Source organism: Brassica napus, chromosome A7 (genome assembly GCF_020379485.1).
Source record: "Brassica napus cultivar Da-Ae chromosome A7, Da-Ae, whole genome shotgun sequence".
NCBI classification, from domain to species: domain Eukaryota; kingdom Viridiplantae; phylum Streptophyta; class Magnoliopsida; order Brassicales; family Brassicaceae; genus Brassica; species Brassica napus.
This window is the reverse complement of record NC_063440.1, coordinates 11,922,961-11,940,656: the sequence shown is the minus strand read 5'-3', so window position 1 is coordinate 11,940,656 and position 17,696 is coordinate 11,922,961. Positions and strand designations below refer to the sequence as shown.

The following is a 17,696-nucleotide window of genomic DNA, read 5'->3' as shown; positions in this document are numbered from 1 at the left end:
ATTGCATAATGATTATGTAAACTCAATATAAACTTAATAAAGTTAGTGTTTAAAAAAAAACATACTATTATTTATTATGATTTAGAAATTCTTATATTTCGTTTATAACATATTATTTATTATGATCTAGAAATTCTTATATTTTCAGTTGCAAAAAAAAATAATCTATATTTCGTTTAACATGATTCATTAATTTATGACCATTGACAACGTACTTGTGGTAATGTCGGTGAGAACTTTAGTTGTATGCCCGGCTGCAATTCCTTTTAATAGTTCTTCATGTCCTCTAGTTTCGTTTCCACTAATTATTTTCCAAATTCAAAACTAAATAATTTTCACGGGCCCATTTTAATAGATAAGTAAAATGTTTGTCGAAAAAGATAATGAAATCTTTACATATGCCATAAAATAAGCTGAGTCTTTGCTGGAATGATGGAAACTAAATTGGGTAAAAATGAAATAATCCATGATTTATGATCTGTGGCATGTGCCAAAAGGTATTTCCTTTAACTATTGTCGAATTCTTCTTTCAATATATAATACGAAGCGTGTATAGTGATAGTATGGGTCCAATCTTTATACACAGGTCATAGATTCAGCTTAGTTAGATACTTTCAATCGAATTATAATTTTGTGAAATAAATTAGTTAGACTTGCTGCTTAATTTAGATGAAAGTTAGGCTTGAGGTTTAAACCGTTGACAAAACAACACCCAGAAAAAGTTAGGCTGTTGACTTTTAATAATAAAAAATGGGAGATCATTGGTTCTTCAATTGAATAGTTTCAAAAAGAAGAATATGATATTAAAAAATGTCAAAAGAGACATTTTCTTTTTTACATCCGAGACATTAAAGTTACAAGGTAAGGTAAATAACACTATGAAGTCATAGTGAACCAGATTTTGAAACTTGAATACGTTTCTCTGGGAGAGAATTTATAGAGTTTTCTTAGTTTTATTTGCAGAAAAAACACTATCAATCATACTGCCAAAACGACACTGGGAAATAACTGACCCTATTATAAAGGTGGTCCCAAATGGTGCTTACAACATGTTTGGGCTCATATGGAGACAATAATGCCCAATCATGTTTTAAGATATTCAAAAGTTGAAAACAAACTTTTTAATCGGCTTTAAATTGATCAAAGATCTAGCAAGATCTGTACAGAAATATTTGGAAAACTCAATCTCCACCATTTACATCTTTGTCAAAGATAATTCCAATTTATCCCATCCAAATTTATTGATAAGAATAAATAAAATAATTAAGAACTATGTGTAAACCGTTGCACGCATGGTAGTGATTGTAGACTCAAATTTGCGGCCATAGTAAATAGGCACAAGAGAAGATAGTCGATTTTGTATTTTGAAATATTGTTGTTTTGTCATACGCTTGTCGATCGACATTGGTATGATCATGTCTGTTTTTATTTATAATTTTTGAAAATTCCGTTCATAATTTTTGGTATATAAATCACCCATGCCAAATAAAGGATTGTTGTCATACCATTTCTTGTTCTTCATATCATTATAAATTGAGTTAAAAAAAAATCAAAACTAAAGTTAAAAAGAGATAATTTTATAAAATTTCCACACATAAAAATTGCCAGAGATAAACTTGTTTTGGACAACTACACATGACCGCATGCTCATTCAATATCTTGTCAAACGTTACTTATATTTTTTTTTATGTTGTGAGTTTTATCCCCATGCATATTGAATGTTCTCCTCTATAAGTTGAGCTTTCTCTAAATTTGAATAGGTCTGCCAGTTGATCTTTAAAAATGAGATGTGAAAGGAACTAAGATGGGAAATAGCAAGGAACAGAATAAGCATGTACACTTTTGGTAATATTATTACAACTAATATTCTCTTCTTTGTAACTTTTATCTTTTTCTTGTTTATCCATTTAACGTTTGGTTCTACGAAAATAACAGATGCACGCATACTTCGTGATCCTCCCTTACTTAATCTCATGAGGCAAGGGCTTAGACAATCTCTTTTTTCTCTTTGAAATTATGGACCGTAGACTTGGTCTAGGTGTTTTGGTTGGTTTATCATTATTCTTTTTCTAGTCTTTTTTGCTTCTAAAATTTTAAAATATAGACATTAAAATTCTCTTGGTTATATATGCATATGACACTTGCGCATATTACAGTGGGATCGTATTTTGCTACCGTTTCTATTTGGTGCCAGTCCCGTTTGGTTTTTGACTCTGTTGTACGTCTCATGAAGGTTCTTTGCTATGGAAGAGATAGGAAGGTGATTCTAGATAAAGATTGTGTTTTAGGCACTAATTTGGCTGCGCATTACCTTTTCTCTTCGGACATTTCCAAAGCCAAAACCTACGATCGAGCTGCAGAATACCATCTTGTAAGCTCTACCTATGTAAAGTAATGATACTCCATAGCTACCACATGTCTATAATTTGTGATACTCAATGATGAGCTTGGTGTTGTTGAGCTCTAAAATTGATTGGTTTTACTTTCAGGGGAAAGCCACTCCTTATAAAAAAGCATTTTTTGAGGCTGTTAATTACTTGATCTCTGATAATATGGACGAAGATGTGGCTTTGGAGTTACACTCTAAGGTTAGGATGTTTCTTGTCTTCTAGTTCTTCGTAGTTCTGCTTGCGCTCCTTAAATTTGGCTGTATAACTCGATATATATATATATATATACATATAACTGTTCATGTTTTTCAGCTCTTGAACTTTCCGAAAGATTTGCTATCTTGAAAAACTCGATTCTGTGTTTCTACATGGGTCGACCTGATCTCTCTTTGCCTCTTTTTGAGGAGGTACTTCAAATGCTGATCAAATTTACATGTACTGCATGCTTCAATCATTATCTTTAATTTACTTCACTTGGTTATAACTTCGTAGATCCTAGCTATCTGAGAATCAAGAACATGACTATGTTTATGGTATGCTTGCATTCTCCTTATTGGAGCGTGGACATTTAGCAGAAGCTGAGAAAGCGGCTAGGAAAGGATATGAGATCAACAAAAACGACTATTGGGCTCATCATTGTGTGAGTTCTCAACGTTTATATATTATCCTTATATTTTGTTGTTACTTGGTATGCAAGCTTTCATTTGTGTGTTTTGGGCAGTTGTGTCATGTTCTTCAAACTGAATGTCGTTTCAAAGAAGCAGTAGAGTTCATGGAAGCATGCTCAGCTTCATGGGATTCATGCTCTTCCTTGGGGTATATAAATATTTTTCAAATAAATTAGAAAAATCTTATGATCATCCATGGAAACACCTATTATAAAGAAAAATAAACATTTGAAACGTTAGGTATTCGCATAACTGGTGGCATGTTGCTGTTTGTTACTTGGAAGGAGGCTCTCCCATAAGTAAAGTACAAAAAATATATGATAATAAGATGTGCAAAGAGCTGGAGAAAGAAGATGCTGTTGCTACAGACTTAATTCCCTTATAATTTTTCTTCACCATTTTTAAAATGTAACATGGGATGTTCAAAAGAAATTTGTAACATGGGACTAACATGTCTTATACTTGTAATATTAAAATTAGGTCTACATGGATGCTCTCGGTTTGATGTTGCGCTTGGACACACGCGATAAACTACCTGAGATTTTAGACAGACTCAAAGTCCTAGCAGACTGTTTGACTGACCAAGTAAGTAATGTCTATGAGTTTGCCTTTCACTCTTGACTCTTATGCATTTATTTTGCACTTCTTCTAAAGTTTGCACCATTTCAATGTTCAGAAAATGTGGTATCAAGAGTGGCTTTTTGATATTACAACAATTGGGCGTTGAGTAAAGTTGGAAACACTTCACAAGCACATGTACTGCTCGAGAGCCTCAAGTCCCGGTCAGTACTACTTTTCTCTCTTGTAACATTTTGTTCTTGTTTCTTGACTTATCATCTGACTCATCTAATTCTAACAGAACATGTAACCTGAACAATAAGAAACAACAGTTGATGCAGAAAGCGATTCAGGTTAGTTTTGTTGATCTTGATTTACAACTACGGAATTTTTGAGCCTTTTTATATCATAAGATTGTTTTTCTTAATTTAAGCTAGCTCGCTGACAGGGCCGCCCCTGGGGAATGCGTAGTGAAACATTTGCAACAGGCCTCTGAATTTTTTAAAAAATTTATCTATGAATAGGTCCCTGAAAAAAAATTTAAGTCCCTAAATTTGTAAAAAAAATTTTTACATAAACACAGCTAAAAACCTCCAAAATTTCAGGGTCGGCCCTGCTCGCTGAAGCTGTATATGAATATGGAAAAGGCAACAACACAAAAGCTCTAGAAATGCTTGGTCCAAACTTTGACATTGTTGACTATAAGAGTATAAGGTAATGCATGTTCTTGCATTTATGAGATCTATCACTGCGTCTTGAACACTGGATTTGCAGCGGTTAGAGTATTGGAGAGGAGGATAAAGCAGAGAGATGGTGCTCCTTTCTTGTGGCATTTGCTGGTATTCTTTTAGTCACTTTATATGCGCACAAATGTTGATTTATGATACATTTCATGTCTATTATGCATCGGTGTTTATACAGTTTATGAAACGTTGATGTTATGTGGCAGGAGAAGAGTTACCTCATGGAAGGCAATGCAGAAGCTATTGTAACTACATGTGAGAAAGCCAATGTGTTGGAATCTTCATATTTCAAGTTTGCTTGATTACACCATAAAAACAGCACCGTCTTGTTATCCTTTAGACTATGTTTTTGCGCTTTGTTGAATATAGTAATTGTCGATGTAAAAGCTGAACTTGAACTTTCTATGTAAATAATTTTTGCTTTGACCAAGAATATAAATAGACGTTTTCATAAGATCATAATGTAGTGCTGCCATGATCTTCTTTCCTGCATGAAGCATCACCTAGTCATATAACTTCCAGATGTCTACTAGTTTTGTAATTAATATACAAAAAGTCATGTTAAGACTAGTTAGTTATTACATGCATGATGCATCACCCTAATAACGTTCGAAGTTTCATGAGTAAGTAAGAGCGTCCGCAACGGGGGTTCACAAGCAATCCTTAGCACAAGTACATAGGTTAGTCGTAATATAATAATATTAATTATGTTAATTTACGTAAGGATTGATCCGTCGGGAAGGAGTTTAAGGAGTTGATCCTTAGCTACGTGGCAACAGCTGAATGGGATTGGCTCAGTTTGTTTTTGGGTTTGGTTAAAAAAAATTGGTCATTCTCGACCGAAATTGAAAAAAAAAAACGAGAGCTCGACGAAAGACGATATTTTGGCGATTGAAACCGATCGTCTTCACGAAGGTAAATCAAAGCTTAAACCTGTATGTTTGTTCGATTTAGCCTAGGTTTCAACTTGTTTCCTCTCATTTAAGGGTTCGGGAACGGGTTCGAATCGATTTGGGTTTACGATTGAAATTAGGGTTTCCCAAAAATTTGGGGTTAAATCGATTTGGGGTTTCGATCCAGTATGGGCGTGTATAGAAAGGGTTTTGACAAGATTTCTGTTTCAATCGAAAGCGGATTTTATCTTATTTCTTATACGGTTTCGAAATGAATTTGGTATCAAACGGAAGAGGATTTTTTTTTTTTGTTAACGGTTTCAAAACCTTTTAGGTTGATATGTGTTCGCTTTCAATCGGTTCGTCATTTTTTTTAAATCCATATGCTGTTTGCTTCCTTGATTTTGTTGCTCTAACTATGTTCTTGTTATTGAAACCATATGTTGTTATCGGTTTAAGTTATTGTTGTTTTTAACTATGTTCGTTCATCATTTGTCTCAGGTTAACCAAATGGGACATGATTACAGCTACTCTCAGCCTTCTTCATCATCAAACTCTATAGACATGAGCTCCCTTCTTGAAGCTGAAGCTAAGATGTACGCGGATGAAGCTGAGAGTCCCTACTGCAATGCCGAGCCGGATCAGTTCCCACCCCAACCAGAGGCTGATGATGGAATCCCTACGGCTTGCTACTGTGGTGCTCAGCCTGTTGTCAAATGCTCTTACACACCTAAGGATCCATACCGAAGATACTTCTCGTGCCCCAATGTCGATGATGGTGGCTGCCACATATGGAAATGGTGGGATGTGGCTTTAACGGAGGAGCTGAGTGAGGTTCAGAGACATGTCAGACAGCTCAAGGATCAAGCTTTTGAGTGTGACCAGAAGATGCTTAAGCTACAGAAGACGGTGTGTGAGGTGAAGAAGAAATCAGAGAATACAATTGTGTTTGCATTGGCAGTTTGTGTAATGGTGTCCGCAATAGTATTCATAGGTTTGGCTGCTATGTACCTGAGTGGTAAGTATCTCTCTTGTGCTATTTCCTTGTTTTTTCATGACATTTTTTAAAAACTTTTGACTGTGTGATTTAATGTTTATGCAGGAAGAGCTTCCAAGAAGTAAAGCAGATCAACTACTAAAGGTCAAGAGTGTCTGTATAATTAAGGTACGATTCCTACTCTCTTCTGTATGAAATGCTTTGTATTGAAATGCTTTAGTATTGATTTGCTTTAGTAATGAATGCAAGTTAGTATTGATTGTACTTGTATTGATTGTGCTTGCGCATAAATGCAATTTGTTTGGTTTCTACCTTCCTACCGCCTTTGATATGATTGTTTTTAATGTTTTAGTACTTTGCAAATGGGTGTTACTTTGAATTGATTGTTTTAAATGTTTTACGCCTTTAGTTAGCTTTCTACCTTACTAACTGCTCGTTTTTATTGGCCTTAAATGCAACTAGTTTAGCTCAATGTTTAAACTCGTCTACTTAAGTCTCTGTGTTGCTATTAGAGTGACGCAGACCGATATTCGAAATGGAAAATAATACACCTTATATGAATCTACTGTTTAGTCAAACTCAGACTCCGGTGGACCTTGATTCACCCGAACCTTTATGGTTCGGTAGCCAAGGTCCTAGGGAGTCTGTTGTCCCTCCTGTAGTCGAGCCTGTTGTCGAGTCTGGTGGTGAGTCTGGTCTCAGGAAGAAGTGGTCTCCGATGGATGATAAGATCCTTATTGGTGCTTGGCTTAACACCAGTAAGGATCCTATCATCAGCAATGAGCAGAAATCTGGTTCTTTCTGGAGGCAGATTGTAGATTACTACAATGCAAGTCCGCAGCTGGTTGGGACCATACCGAGAGAGCTAGGTTCCTGCAAGCAGAGGTGGGGGAGGATCAACACAGATGTATCCAAGTTTACAGAATGTTATGATGCGGCTTTGAGGGAGCAGAGAAGCGGCCAAAATGATGATGATGTGATGAAGGCGGCGTTGGAAATTTTCTTCAAAACAACCGACTCCAAGTTCACCATGGATCACTGCTGGAGGGAGCTGAGGCATGACCAAAAGTGGTGCTCTGTCTATGGGCCGAAGGAGGGTGGAAAGGAAAAGCGTAAACAAGTGGTTGATGTTGATAGAGCAGAAGAGGAAGTCGGCGAACCAGAAGGTCGACCTCCCGGGGTTAAGGCTGCCAAAGCTGGTATCAAGAAGAAGAAAAGTGGTAGAGAGGAGGAGCTGGGGAAGCTTCAGGGGGTTTTAGCAGTCAAAGAAAAAGTGTCTAGAGCTAAGATTCTAGATCGTTTACTCGCGAAGAAGGAGCCTTTAACTGAGATGGAAACAACTCTAAAAATGAAACTAATGTCTGAAATGCTTTGATGTATTAATGTTGGTTAGAGGTATTATTTATGCTTTCAGTACTATAATGCATTTGAACTTTACTAACCTTTGTCTTATTTGATGTGTCAGGTTTATCTAAGTAGGCATGTGAAGGAAGTCACGGGTTGAAGTCACGGGTGGAAGTCACGGGTGGAAGTCACGGGTTCTTTTCCCTCACCTAATGTATTTTAAGTAGAACGCAATGTAGTTTTTAACTTTCTATCTCGGAGAGGTGTTTTTCTTTAGCCTCAAAACTTGTTTCATGTTGTTCAAAACTTTTGTTTCCTCTTGTTCTTACGTTTAACTTGTACTACAAGAACCACTTCTGTTTAGGTAATGAACTTTTTATGTATGAAATGCTTTGTGTCCTCTTGTTCTTAAGTTTAACTCATTGATGTTGTGTTGAACTCACTGAAATTTAAGGGTTTAGCTCATGAACTTGTTTAATTGAACTCAATGATATTAGTTTACTTGTTATGTTGAATTATACTTACTACTATATAACTATCCTTACTAACTTGAGTAGAATAGAACATGAATTTGAATTAAGCGACTTGAGTATCACAAGGTATCACTGATTTGAATTTGAATTAAGCGAATTAAGCGACTTGAGTATCACTGATTTGAATTAATGTTTCAAGGAAGGTAGGGCTTCTCTGTTCTCTGTGACATCAAGACGGAGAAACATATCACAAGGTTAGCAAAAGACCAAACATATCACAAGGTTAGCAAAAACATGACTTAATGGAATTTAAGATGATTAGAAATTAGATTTTATGAAATAATACCATATATGTCAAAATAAATGATATAAAAAACTAAACTTAATTTTTTTTTTAAAAAGGAGGGAAACCTAAAATGTCATCATCATCATCATCCGATGAAATCGATGAAAGATTGGACGAGGTTCTCGATGAAATCGTCGAGGATGCATATAATGACATAGTGGAGGCCCAACCGAATATGCAAAACACACGGGGTTATATTGAACGAGACCGTGAAGGGGGACACACCCGTTTAGTTAATGACTACTTCAGAGAGAATACGACATACTCGGCACAATTCAGATGACGTTTCCGCATGAATAAGGGTTTATTCATGCGTATCGTCCTTGCCCTCCAGGAGAACTTTGTATTCTTTCAACAAAGACCAGATGCAACCGGGAGGTTAGGTCATTCTCCGCTACAAAAATGTACGGCGGCTATTCGACTGCTTGCTTATGGTATTGGGGCTGACACGGTTGATGAATATCTCCGACTAGCTGAGACCTCAGCACTTTCGTGTTTACATAATTTCACTGACGGAATTATACAGTTATTCGGAGACGAGTATCTACGACCACCCACACCGGATGATCTTCAACGACTACTCGATATTGGAGAGAAACGAGGGTTTCCTGGGATGGTCGGGAGCATTGACTGTATGCATTGGGAGTAGAAAAATTGCCCGACCGCTTGGAAAGGACAGTACGCCCGTGGATCAGGAAAACCGACAATTGTCTTAGAGGCTGTAGCTTCCCAAGATCTTTGGATCTGGCACGCGTTTTTTGGACCTCCAGGTACCTTAAACGATATTAATGTCCTCGATCGATCTCCTCTTTTTGATGACATTTTAGAAGGTCGAGCTCCGCGGATAAAGTACATGGTCAACGGACACATGTATAAGTTGGTGTACTACCTCACAGACGGTATATATCCAAAATGGTCAACCTTTATCCAATCCATCTCACTCCCTCAGTCACCAAAACAAGAGTTATTTGCTAAACATCAAGAAGCAACCCGAAAAGATGTGGAGCGGGCTTTTGGAGTATTACAAGCGCGATTTGCGATTGTGAGAAACCCGGCTCTTACGTTGGACAAAGCAAAGATAGGGAAGATTATGAGAGCGTGTATCATACTACACAACATGATAGTCGAAGATGAACGGGATGGATACATTCATTATGATATATCTGAATTTGAAGAAGGTGACGTCATGAGAAGTTCACAGGTGGAAACCGAGATTCCTACAATTCTCAATAATATTTTTCCCAGTTGGAATGATGTTCGAGATAGGAGAATACATGACCATCTGAAAAATGATTTAGTCGAGCATATTTGGAACAAATTTGGTGACGAGGATTAAAAATCCTTCTATCTTTATGTTTAATTATTGTATTTTTTTTTTTTTTTTTTTTTTTTTTGACAGCAAACATTTACAGACTCATATTGACCCTGTAAACCAAATTGGTAACTCTGCATCCATGTGAACGACGAAAGACGGTTGTTTCCTAGCACTCCGTGCTAAGCTATCCGCCCGTAGGTTCTCCGTCCGTGGTACATGAACGATGTCTGAGTTGAAAAAACTTCTTCTCAAAAGCTTTATGTCCTCCAGGTAACTTCCAAATGCTGGCCATTCTTCTGGTTCCGAAACCATCTTCACCAATTGAGAACAATCCGTTGCAAACGTAACCTGAAACTGTCTTAAATTCTTCATACATTCCATTGCCCAAATTAATGCCTCCACCTCCGAATGGAGAGGTGAAAGACATGCCCTTACATTTCTGGCCCCTAGTAAACCATCAAATCCTGGTAAAGTGCTATACCAGCCTTGTCCTGAAAATAATTCCTTATCCTTCCATGAACCATCTATGAAGCACCATCGTCCTAAGTTCGGTTCTGTGGATCTGTTCTGGACCTGATGTTCCCTCATTTGATTCTTGGCTACCTGTGCCTCAGCCCACAGTGTCGATTCCAATTCTGCTATTTTCAATGTATCCGTTGGGTCAATATCCAGATTGCTAAACACTTTGTTGTTCCGACCTTTCCATATATACCATAATATCCATGCAAACTGGTGGTCATCCATCTTTGGATTGACTCTCCAGAATAAATAATCCATATTGGCGAAAAAAGAACTACTAGGGAAAATATTGGGATTCGATGGTATCTTAGATAAAGCCCAGACTTGACGTGCTGGAGGACATTCAAAAAACACATGGTTGATTGATTCCTCCGGGTCTCCACAGCGAGCACAGCATATATCTCCTTGTATTCCCCTAGTTTGTAGATTTTTCATCACCGCTATACATCCTGAGATAATTTGCCATAAGAAATGTTGGATCTTCGGGGGACACCTCACTTTCCAGCAGAAAGCTTTTAATATATCCACCGTAGGTCCAATCAAATCTGGTGGTTTTTCCCTGTCAGGATAGACTCGTTCCACTTGATAGCCCGATTGAACCGAGTATTTCCCATTTTTTGTGAAATGCCATCCATTTCTATCTTCCATCGTAATTCTACTTAAAGGTATACTTTCTATGAGTTTTACATCATTAGGATCCACCAAAGCCCTGATTGCCTGTAAATTCCATGTTCGGGATTCCGATATAATAAGAGAATCCACTGTGAGGTCTGGGTAACTGTTTTGAAGGTTTTTGTTTGCTGGTCTCGGGCGAGTGGCTGGGATCCAAGGATCATTCCATACTGAAATAGATGAACCTGTTCCCACCCTTTTAATTAGTCCTTTACAAACCAAAGATCTAGCAGAAATCATACTCCTCCAGCCATATGACGGAGAGTATGAACGGATCGGTTCCAGGGGTGAAGCATTCCTGTAGTACCGTCCTTTGAAAACTCTTGAAAAAAGAGTATTTGGCTTCTCAATCAGCCTCCATAATTGCTTTCCAAGCATCGCCGTATTAAAATCCATCAGATCCTTAAAGCCTAGTCCACCATTATCTTTAGGATCACATAATTTATCCCAAGATTTCCAATGCATGCCTTTTGTGTTTCCTCCTGGACTCCACCAAAACTTAGCTACTGCACTAGTTAACTTTTTCACTGTAGCCTTTGGTAACCGATAAACAGACATCACATGGTTTGGTAATGCCGTAACTACCGATTTGATAATCACCTCTTTCCCTCCTTTAGTAAAGAAACGGAAGGTCCATCCATTAACCCTATTATTCAAACGCTCTTGTACAAAGCCAAAAACTTGTACTTTGGATCCTCCAAGGCTTTCTGGTAAACCTAGATAAGATCCCATTCCTCCTGTATTCTGAATGCCCAAAATATCTCTCAATTCTTGACGGTTGGATTCTTCAATTTTATGTCCAAATTGAATTGAGGATTTCTGAAAATTAATTTGTTGTCCTGAGACCGTTTCATATTCCTTTAGAATCCTGAGAATGGTTTGACATTCCTCCTTATTTGCCTTACAAAAAAAAGGCTGTCATCTGCAAATAGCAAATGCGAAATTTCTGGACAAGCCCGTGCTACCTTCAAACCAGTTAATTGTTTCATTCTTTCCGCCTTCTTAATATTTACAATTAATGCCTCAGTGCACATGATAAATAAATAAGGAGACAAAGGGTCTCTTTGCCGCAATCCCCGCTGGGGAGTAATGAGACCTCGTGGCTGCCTATTGAGAAGCACCCTATATTGAACTGACGATATACACTCCAACATTATATTAATCCATCGAATATCAAAACCCATTTTGTGCAGAAGAGCCTCAATAAAACTCCATTCTATCCTATCATACGCCTTGCTCATATCTGTTTTGATCGCCATAAACTTGTTTTGGCAAGACTTATTGGTTCTCAATCCATGAAACATTTCCTGCGCAATAAGAATATTATCCGATATTAACCTGCCTGCCACAAAAGCCGATTGTGTCTCCGAGATTAGTCTTGGTAGATAAATTTTTAATCTTTGACACAAAACCTTTGAGATGATCTTATATCCAACATTACACAGGCTAATCGGCCTAAGCTCTGTCATCCTTGTAGGTCTCTCCGTTTTCGGAATCATACAAATATTAGTAATATTTAATCGAGGATCCATTTCTCCTGTAACCAGAAAATTATTAACCATCTCCACCACATCTTCCTTAATAACATGCCAGGAATGTTGAAAAAAGAGAGCTGTCATTCCATCCGGCCCTGGCGCTTTCTCCGGATGCATCATAAATAGAGCTTGCCGAACCTCTTCCTCCGTTGCTACTCTTAATAAAGTTTGATTCATTTGAGGAGAAATAGATGGAACTATCTCCTCCAAAAAACTATCAAATTCCGTTGGGCTAGTAGTACGAAACAAATCATCAAAATAATCAACCGCCACCTTCTCAACTCCGTTCTCCTCTGTTACCCAATTCCCCCTTTCGTCATGTAGGCCCACAATTTTATTGCGAATCCTACGTTGCTTTGTTAAGGCATGAAAAAACTTAGTATTAAGATCCCCCGATGAATACCACATATTTCGGCTTTTCTGGTGCCAATATTCCTCCTCATCCTTATAAGCCTCTTGTAACTTTTTGGAAACCTCAAGAATCTCCTCTTGTGTTCTATTATTATCCATTTGAACTTCTTCCAGTGCTTGTTGAAGATCTTTAATTTTGTCCTTCCCATATGGTTGGTTATCTTTTCGCCATGAAGATATTTCATGGCGGCACTTGGTAATTTTTGTAACTATATCCACCCTTTGTTCTCCTTGATTTTCTGTCCAGCCTGCCACTATTGATTCCATAAGACCCTCCTGTCCAAACCATCTCTTATCAAATCTAAATTGTCCCTTCCTCTTTTGTGATAGATTATCCTCCAGCACAGCGACTACAGGACGATGATCAGAACCTACCATCTTTAGGTACTCTGTATAAGAGCATGGAAAAAGTGTATGCCATTCCTCATTTGCCAATGCTCGATCTAGTCGACATCTGACCATCATTGCTCCTTTTCCCTTACCCCTCCTTCCTTGCCAAGATAATTTATTACCTCGAGCCGGAAATTCCAGTAAACCACTATTTCTTATCATGTTGTTAAAAGGAATGAAGGAAGTTGTACATCTTAGGGCTCCCCCATCCTTTTCATGATTCCCCGTAATCTCATTAAGATCGCCAATAATAAACCATGGATCAGATCGTGATAAACCAAACCGCGTTAGTCTCTCCCATACATGTTCTCTTAATTCTTGTACTGGATCTCCATAGACAAAAGTAAGGAAAACTTGCTTTCCTTTGACCACCGCCTCGATGTCTATCATCCTATTACTAGAATATAAGATTTTAACTTGATATTCATTGTTATAGAAAAGAGCTAAACCACCACTCCTCCCATTAGGGTCCACAGTAACCAAATAATCATATCCAAAGTGTGCCTGAACCCCTTGAACGAATTCAAAATCCTGTTTCGTTTCAGATAAAAATAAAAATTCTGGTTTATGTTTATGCCAAATCTCCCGAAGATAACTTATTGTCCAATGACTTCCTAGTCCTCTAACATTCCAACTTAGTATCTTCATATATAAAAAATTTGAAATGGTCTATCGAGCCATAGAATACAGGTTTAATGAGACCCAATAATATTCTAACATCAATACCCCACCACCACCATATCAGAGCCACATCCACGTATTGGCCCACAGATCCTCTTCCTACAATCCTTCTTTGTAACCTGTGGAATTTTACCCACAGATTGTCCACTCTCCTCGACTCCTGCCATGTAAGGACAAAGTGTCTACGAACATATACAAGCTGAAACAAAACTCCGTTTATGGTTACAGATATCTCCCTCTTCCATTGTCCACATACCATTGATTCCATATTACAATTAAAAGCATTCCCTCTATATGAATCACCAGCATGTTCAAAGTATAATTTCCAAATATAAGAACCATCACCAACGACTAAACCACTGACTCCATAAGAACCAAAACACCATGAAAACCAAGAAACATTATTATTCCAAAGCATGAGAACACAGCGAAATAAAAATGCAAAAGCGACTTCCCTTCTACCCACATAATTAAATAAATCCGCAATACTCAAATAGTTTATAACTCGCACCAATAAAACACATCGACTACAGCACTGCCATCTCACGTAACGAGGCCTTATAATGATAATTATAAATCTATATTGATCGAAGCTAACGTCACAAACCATAGATAACATAGTTAACTCCCTAATAAAATAGCACACCTTAATTTCCCGAGTACACTCTATTGAAACCAACCACGATGCAATTTTACATGACTTATCCTCAATATTTTTTATTGGATTATGAAAATTCACAACGTCAGTAAAAGTACATTTCTCAAGTCTCACCACCATTATTAAAACATTTGACCCATATCTGGAACCCTTAGGACTCCCGTGACCAAAGTAAATCGTACTATAGGTAAGCCCACTCCAACTTGCAAGAAACTTGTACCATAGCCTCCCTGAACTTCCCAAGCCAACTGCCATCTCTTTTGTAGAACAAACCATGAACAGAACTTTCGTAACACTCCTCACCACAGCTACCTTGAACCACACCCTCTCAACCACTTGCTTACCCAAATAACCGAAACCTAACGCCCTGTTCATCTCCAGTTCTGCTTTCTGTAACTGGTTGGAAGAGACCAGTTTAGGAGCAAGCCTCATAATACACTGACCAAGCCAATCGATCCAAATCTCTAACCAGGTACCCGAGCAAACTCCTACACCAATGTTCCCATTATATAACCTGAAGTGATCGCAAAACTCAAGTAAAACTACACCAGTAACCAAAAGCGCTTTGACGTCTTGCTCCATCGGGTTCATGCACCTCCCTCTCAAGGTCTTGGAATAACTCTTAATCAGGTCAGAGTTATCGGAGATCTTCAGTCGTTTTCGGTTTCCTTCCCCATTCTTCATATCACCGCCATTCCCAAGAAGCTGACTTTGAGACATCCTCACCAAAACCAGAAGAGAACAGAAAAGATTGTTAAACTTTTGCAAGAATAGATTGGAAGGTTTGATGCTACGCTCAATACTCTCACGATCTCTTTTATATTGGTTCCCGAGACCCACATCCCCACGTAAAGAATCCAAACCATGAATGCAATATCCTCCATCAGTGATTCGAAAAATCATAATCCCAGATTCAACAAGACCAGCCAAACTTTCCAAAAAACCACCAAAAATCAAATACATTAACCCAATAATCCCCTCATCATAATGAATCAATCGGATCTGATTAACCCAAATCCCTAAAATAATCGAGGGAGGTCTCGCGTTGATGAAAACGAAAACCGTACCTCGAATATCTTGTACAAGATCCTCTGGATTCCGCATCCCTTTCGAAGAGCTTGGTGAATCTCGAATCCTGCCAATCCCGACCCGAATAAACCCTTGCAAATCCCCAATTAAACTTTTTTCCAAGATTCCTTTTGGAATCCATATCCTTATGATCGTATCTTTCCGGTAAACACCCGATCGAGTCCTTGAGTCCCCGAGAATGCCCGGATCCCATCCTCGAAACAGCATCGAAAAACCCTAGTGTTTTGTTCTTCTCGTACTTGTTTACATTTATTGTATTTTTTTAAAATCCCTTGATTATGTTTAATTATTGTATCTTAATGTTTAATTAATGTATCTTTATGTTTAATTAGTGTTTTAATATTCAATCATCTTATAAACTCTTATGTGTAATCTTTATATTTAATCATGTTTTTATTTAGGAATTTTTCTATCTTTATGTTTAATTATTGTTTTTATTTTAAATTGTTATATTTATATGTTTAATTATTATTTTTAAAGTTTATTTCTAGTATTTTATGTTAAGTTATTCTATTTAAGAGTTTAATATATAAAAATTATACTTCACTAAACAAAAAAAAAATTTATATTTTTTTATTCCTAAAAATTCCAACTTCGGGTTCACCATTGTACACACATTTTTCACAAGAATCCTTAACTATTCAAAAAAAAAAAAAAAAAAAGATAATTTATTCCTAAGGACTCCACAATGGGGTTCACCATTGTCATATAACTTCCATAATGTAGTGCTGCCATGATCTTCTTTCCTGCATGAAGCATCACCTAGTCATATAACTTCCAGATGTCTACTAGTTTTGTATATAATATACAAAAAGTCATGTTAAGACTAGTTAGTTATTACATGCATGATGCATCACCCTAATAACGTTCGAAGTTTCATGAGTAAGTAAGCAAATATTATTTGGTGACTATGTCTTTGAAAGCCTGACAGGTTAACGATTGTATTAAATATAAAGAATAAAAAGTCAAGATAGGGTCTGCTGACAAAATATCTAATATTAAAAGACATATTCTCTTGACTTTTTGTTATATGAAGAGACAGCATATCCCACGCGCAGTTACATGTTCCTCATGATCATCTATCATCCATTGTTTTCTCTATTGTTACTCAAAAAAAGTTAAAACTATATATGCATTTTTTTTTCAGAACACTCTACTATGAACATTAAAAGTATTATGATTTCTTATATGAAACACTCCACCCGTCTCGAAAATGTAAAGTGATTAAGAGACTTTTTTTATGTTCCAAAATATAAAATATTTTTAAAATTCTAAATAATTTTTAAATTTATCAAATACTTCATAACCCATTACATTTTATAATAGTTTGAAGTGTTTTTAATTTATAGTTTTGATAATAGTTTTTAGATATAAAAAGTTACTTTTAGTATTTGTACTTCATTTAATACAATATATATTTTAAAACAAAAATATAACAGTTATTCAGTTATATATGTTCAGGAGCCACACTTAAAATAGTTGCCTAGCTGAACTTGTCTTTCATCAATATTACATAATCAGGATGGATCGATAAGATTATATTTTCATCCTTAATTTATAATGGTTTGGATACCAGCTTTTTATTTTCAAATTTCAATTTAGATTTCTGATGGTGCATTTAGAAAACAGGTGAAACGAAAGGGAAATTATAAATCATTGCAAACCAACAACAGATCAAGAGATATGATATGCCTGTATAAACTAGTATCAACGGTTTAACTTGAGTTATTGATGTGACATTGTGATTCATAGATAACTCGACATACTGTATGATATTATTTTATAAGCTTAAACGGACACCGGTCTAGATTGAATACCGACATTGAACCAAAACGTAAGGGGTTAAGACATTTTCTTGCGAAGTCTTCAACATCATGCGCGTGAGGTAAGTGTACGATAAATTACGAGGTGATGAACCTCCCACAGCATATTATTTTGAAGGGTTTTTAGTAATTAAACCCCTCAACTAAAGATGAATCGTAAAAAAAACCCTCAACTAAAAATCCTGTGAAAT

The 17,696-nt window shown here is 36.8% G+C and overlaps 5 protein-coding genes across 6 annotated transcripts; 4 read left to right on the top strand and 1 right to left on the bottom strand.

Moving 5' to 3' along the window:
- The first annotated feature begins 207 nt into the window (after positions 1-207).
- Positions 208-6,796, top strand: LOC111212626. The gene is made up of 11 exons (XM_048736724.1): positions 208-2,371; positions 2,490-2,588; positions 2,703-2,797; positions 2,883-3,030; positions 3,112-3,206; positions 3,299-3,643; positions 3,735-3,840; positions 3,918-3,969; positions 4,222-4,330; positions 4,391-4,455; positions 4,566-6,796. The coding sequence occupies exon 11, from the start codon at positions 5,730-5,732 to the stop codon at positions 6,318-6,320; it is 591 nt and encodes a 196-aa protein (XP_048592681.1). The 5' UTR covers positions 208-2,371; positions 2,490-2,588; positions 2,703-2,797; positions 2,883-3,030; positions 3,112-3,206; positions 3,299-3,643; positions 3,735-3,840; positions 3,918-3,969; positions 4,222-4,330; positions 4,391-4,455; positions 4,566-5,729; the 3' UTR covers positions 6,321-6,796.
- On the top strand, positions 2,135-4,661 carry LOC106433378. Its single transcript, XM_048735511.1, has 11 exons — positions 2,135-2,371; positions 2,490-2,588; positions 2,890-3,030; positions 3,112-3,206; positions 3,299-3,362; positions 3,539-3,643; positions 3,792-3,862; positions 3,918-3,969; positions 4,200-4,323; positions 4,391-4,455; positions 4,566-4,661. The coding sequence occupies exons 1-11, from the start codon at positions 2,135-2,137 to the stop codon at positions 4,659-4,661; spliced, it is 1,149 nt and encodes a 382-aa protein (XP_048591468.1).
- On the top strand, positions 6,785-7,624 carry LOC106362666 (glutathione S-transferase T3-like). The gene has a single exon (XM_013802532.2). It carries the CDS (start codon positions 6,785-6,787, stop codon positions 7,622-7,624), a length of 840 nt encoding a protein of 279 aa, XP_013657986.2.
- A 1,641-nt stretch (positions 7,625-9,265) lies between these two features.
- On the top strand, positions 9,266-9,748 carry LOC125576133. The gene has a single exon (XM_048735509.1). It carries the CDS (start codon positions 9,266-9,268, stop codon positions 9,746-9,748), a length of 483 nt encoding a protein of 160 aa, XP_048591466.1.
- Positions 9,749-13,769: 4,021 nt separating this feature from the next.
- On the bottom strand, positions 13,770-15,885 carry LOC125576502. Of its 2 annotated transcripts, none has more exons than XM_048736723.1 (2): positions 15,661-15,868; positions 13,770-15,298 (listed from the first exon to the last, which is right to left on the bottom strand). In XM_048736723.1, exon 2 carries the CDS (start codon positions 15,275-15,277, stop codon positions 13,877-13,879), a length of 1,401 nt encoding a protein of 466 aa, XP_048592680.1. In that variant the 5' UTR covers positions 15,278-15,298; positions 15,661-15,868; the 3' UTR covers positions 13,770-13,876. The 2 variants fall into 2 exon arrangements, with proteins under 2 accessions (XP_048592680.1, XP_048592679.1); XM_048736722.1 differs by having other exon boundaries at positions 13,862-15,302; positions 15,661-15,885.
- Positions 15,886-17,696: the final 1,811 nt, after the last annotated feature.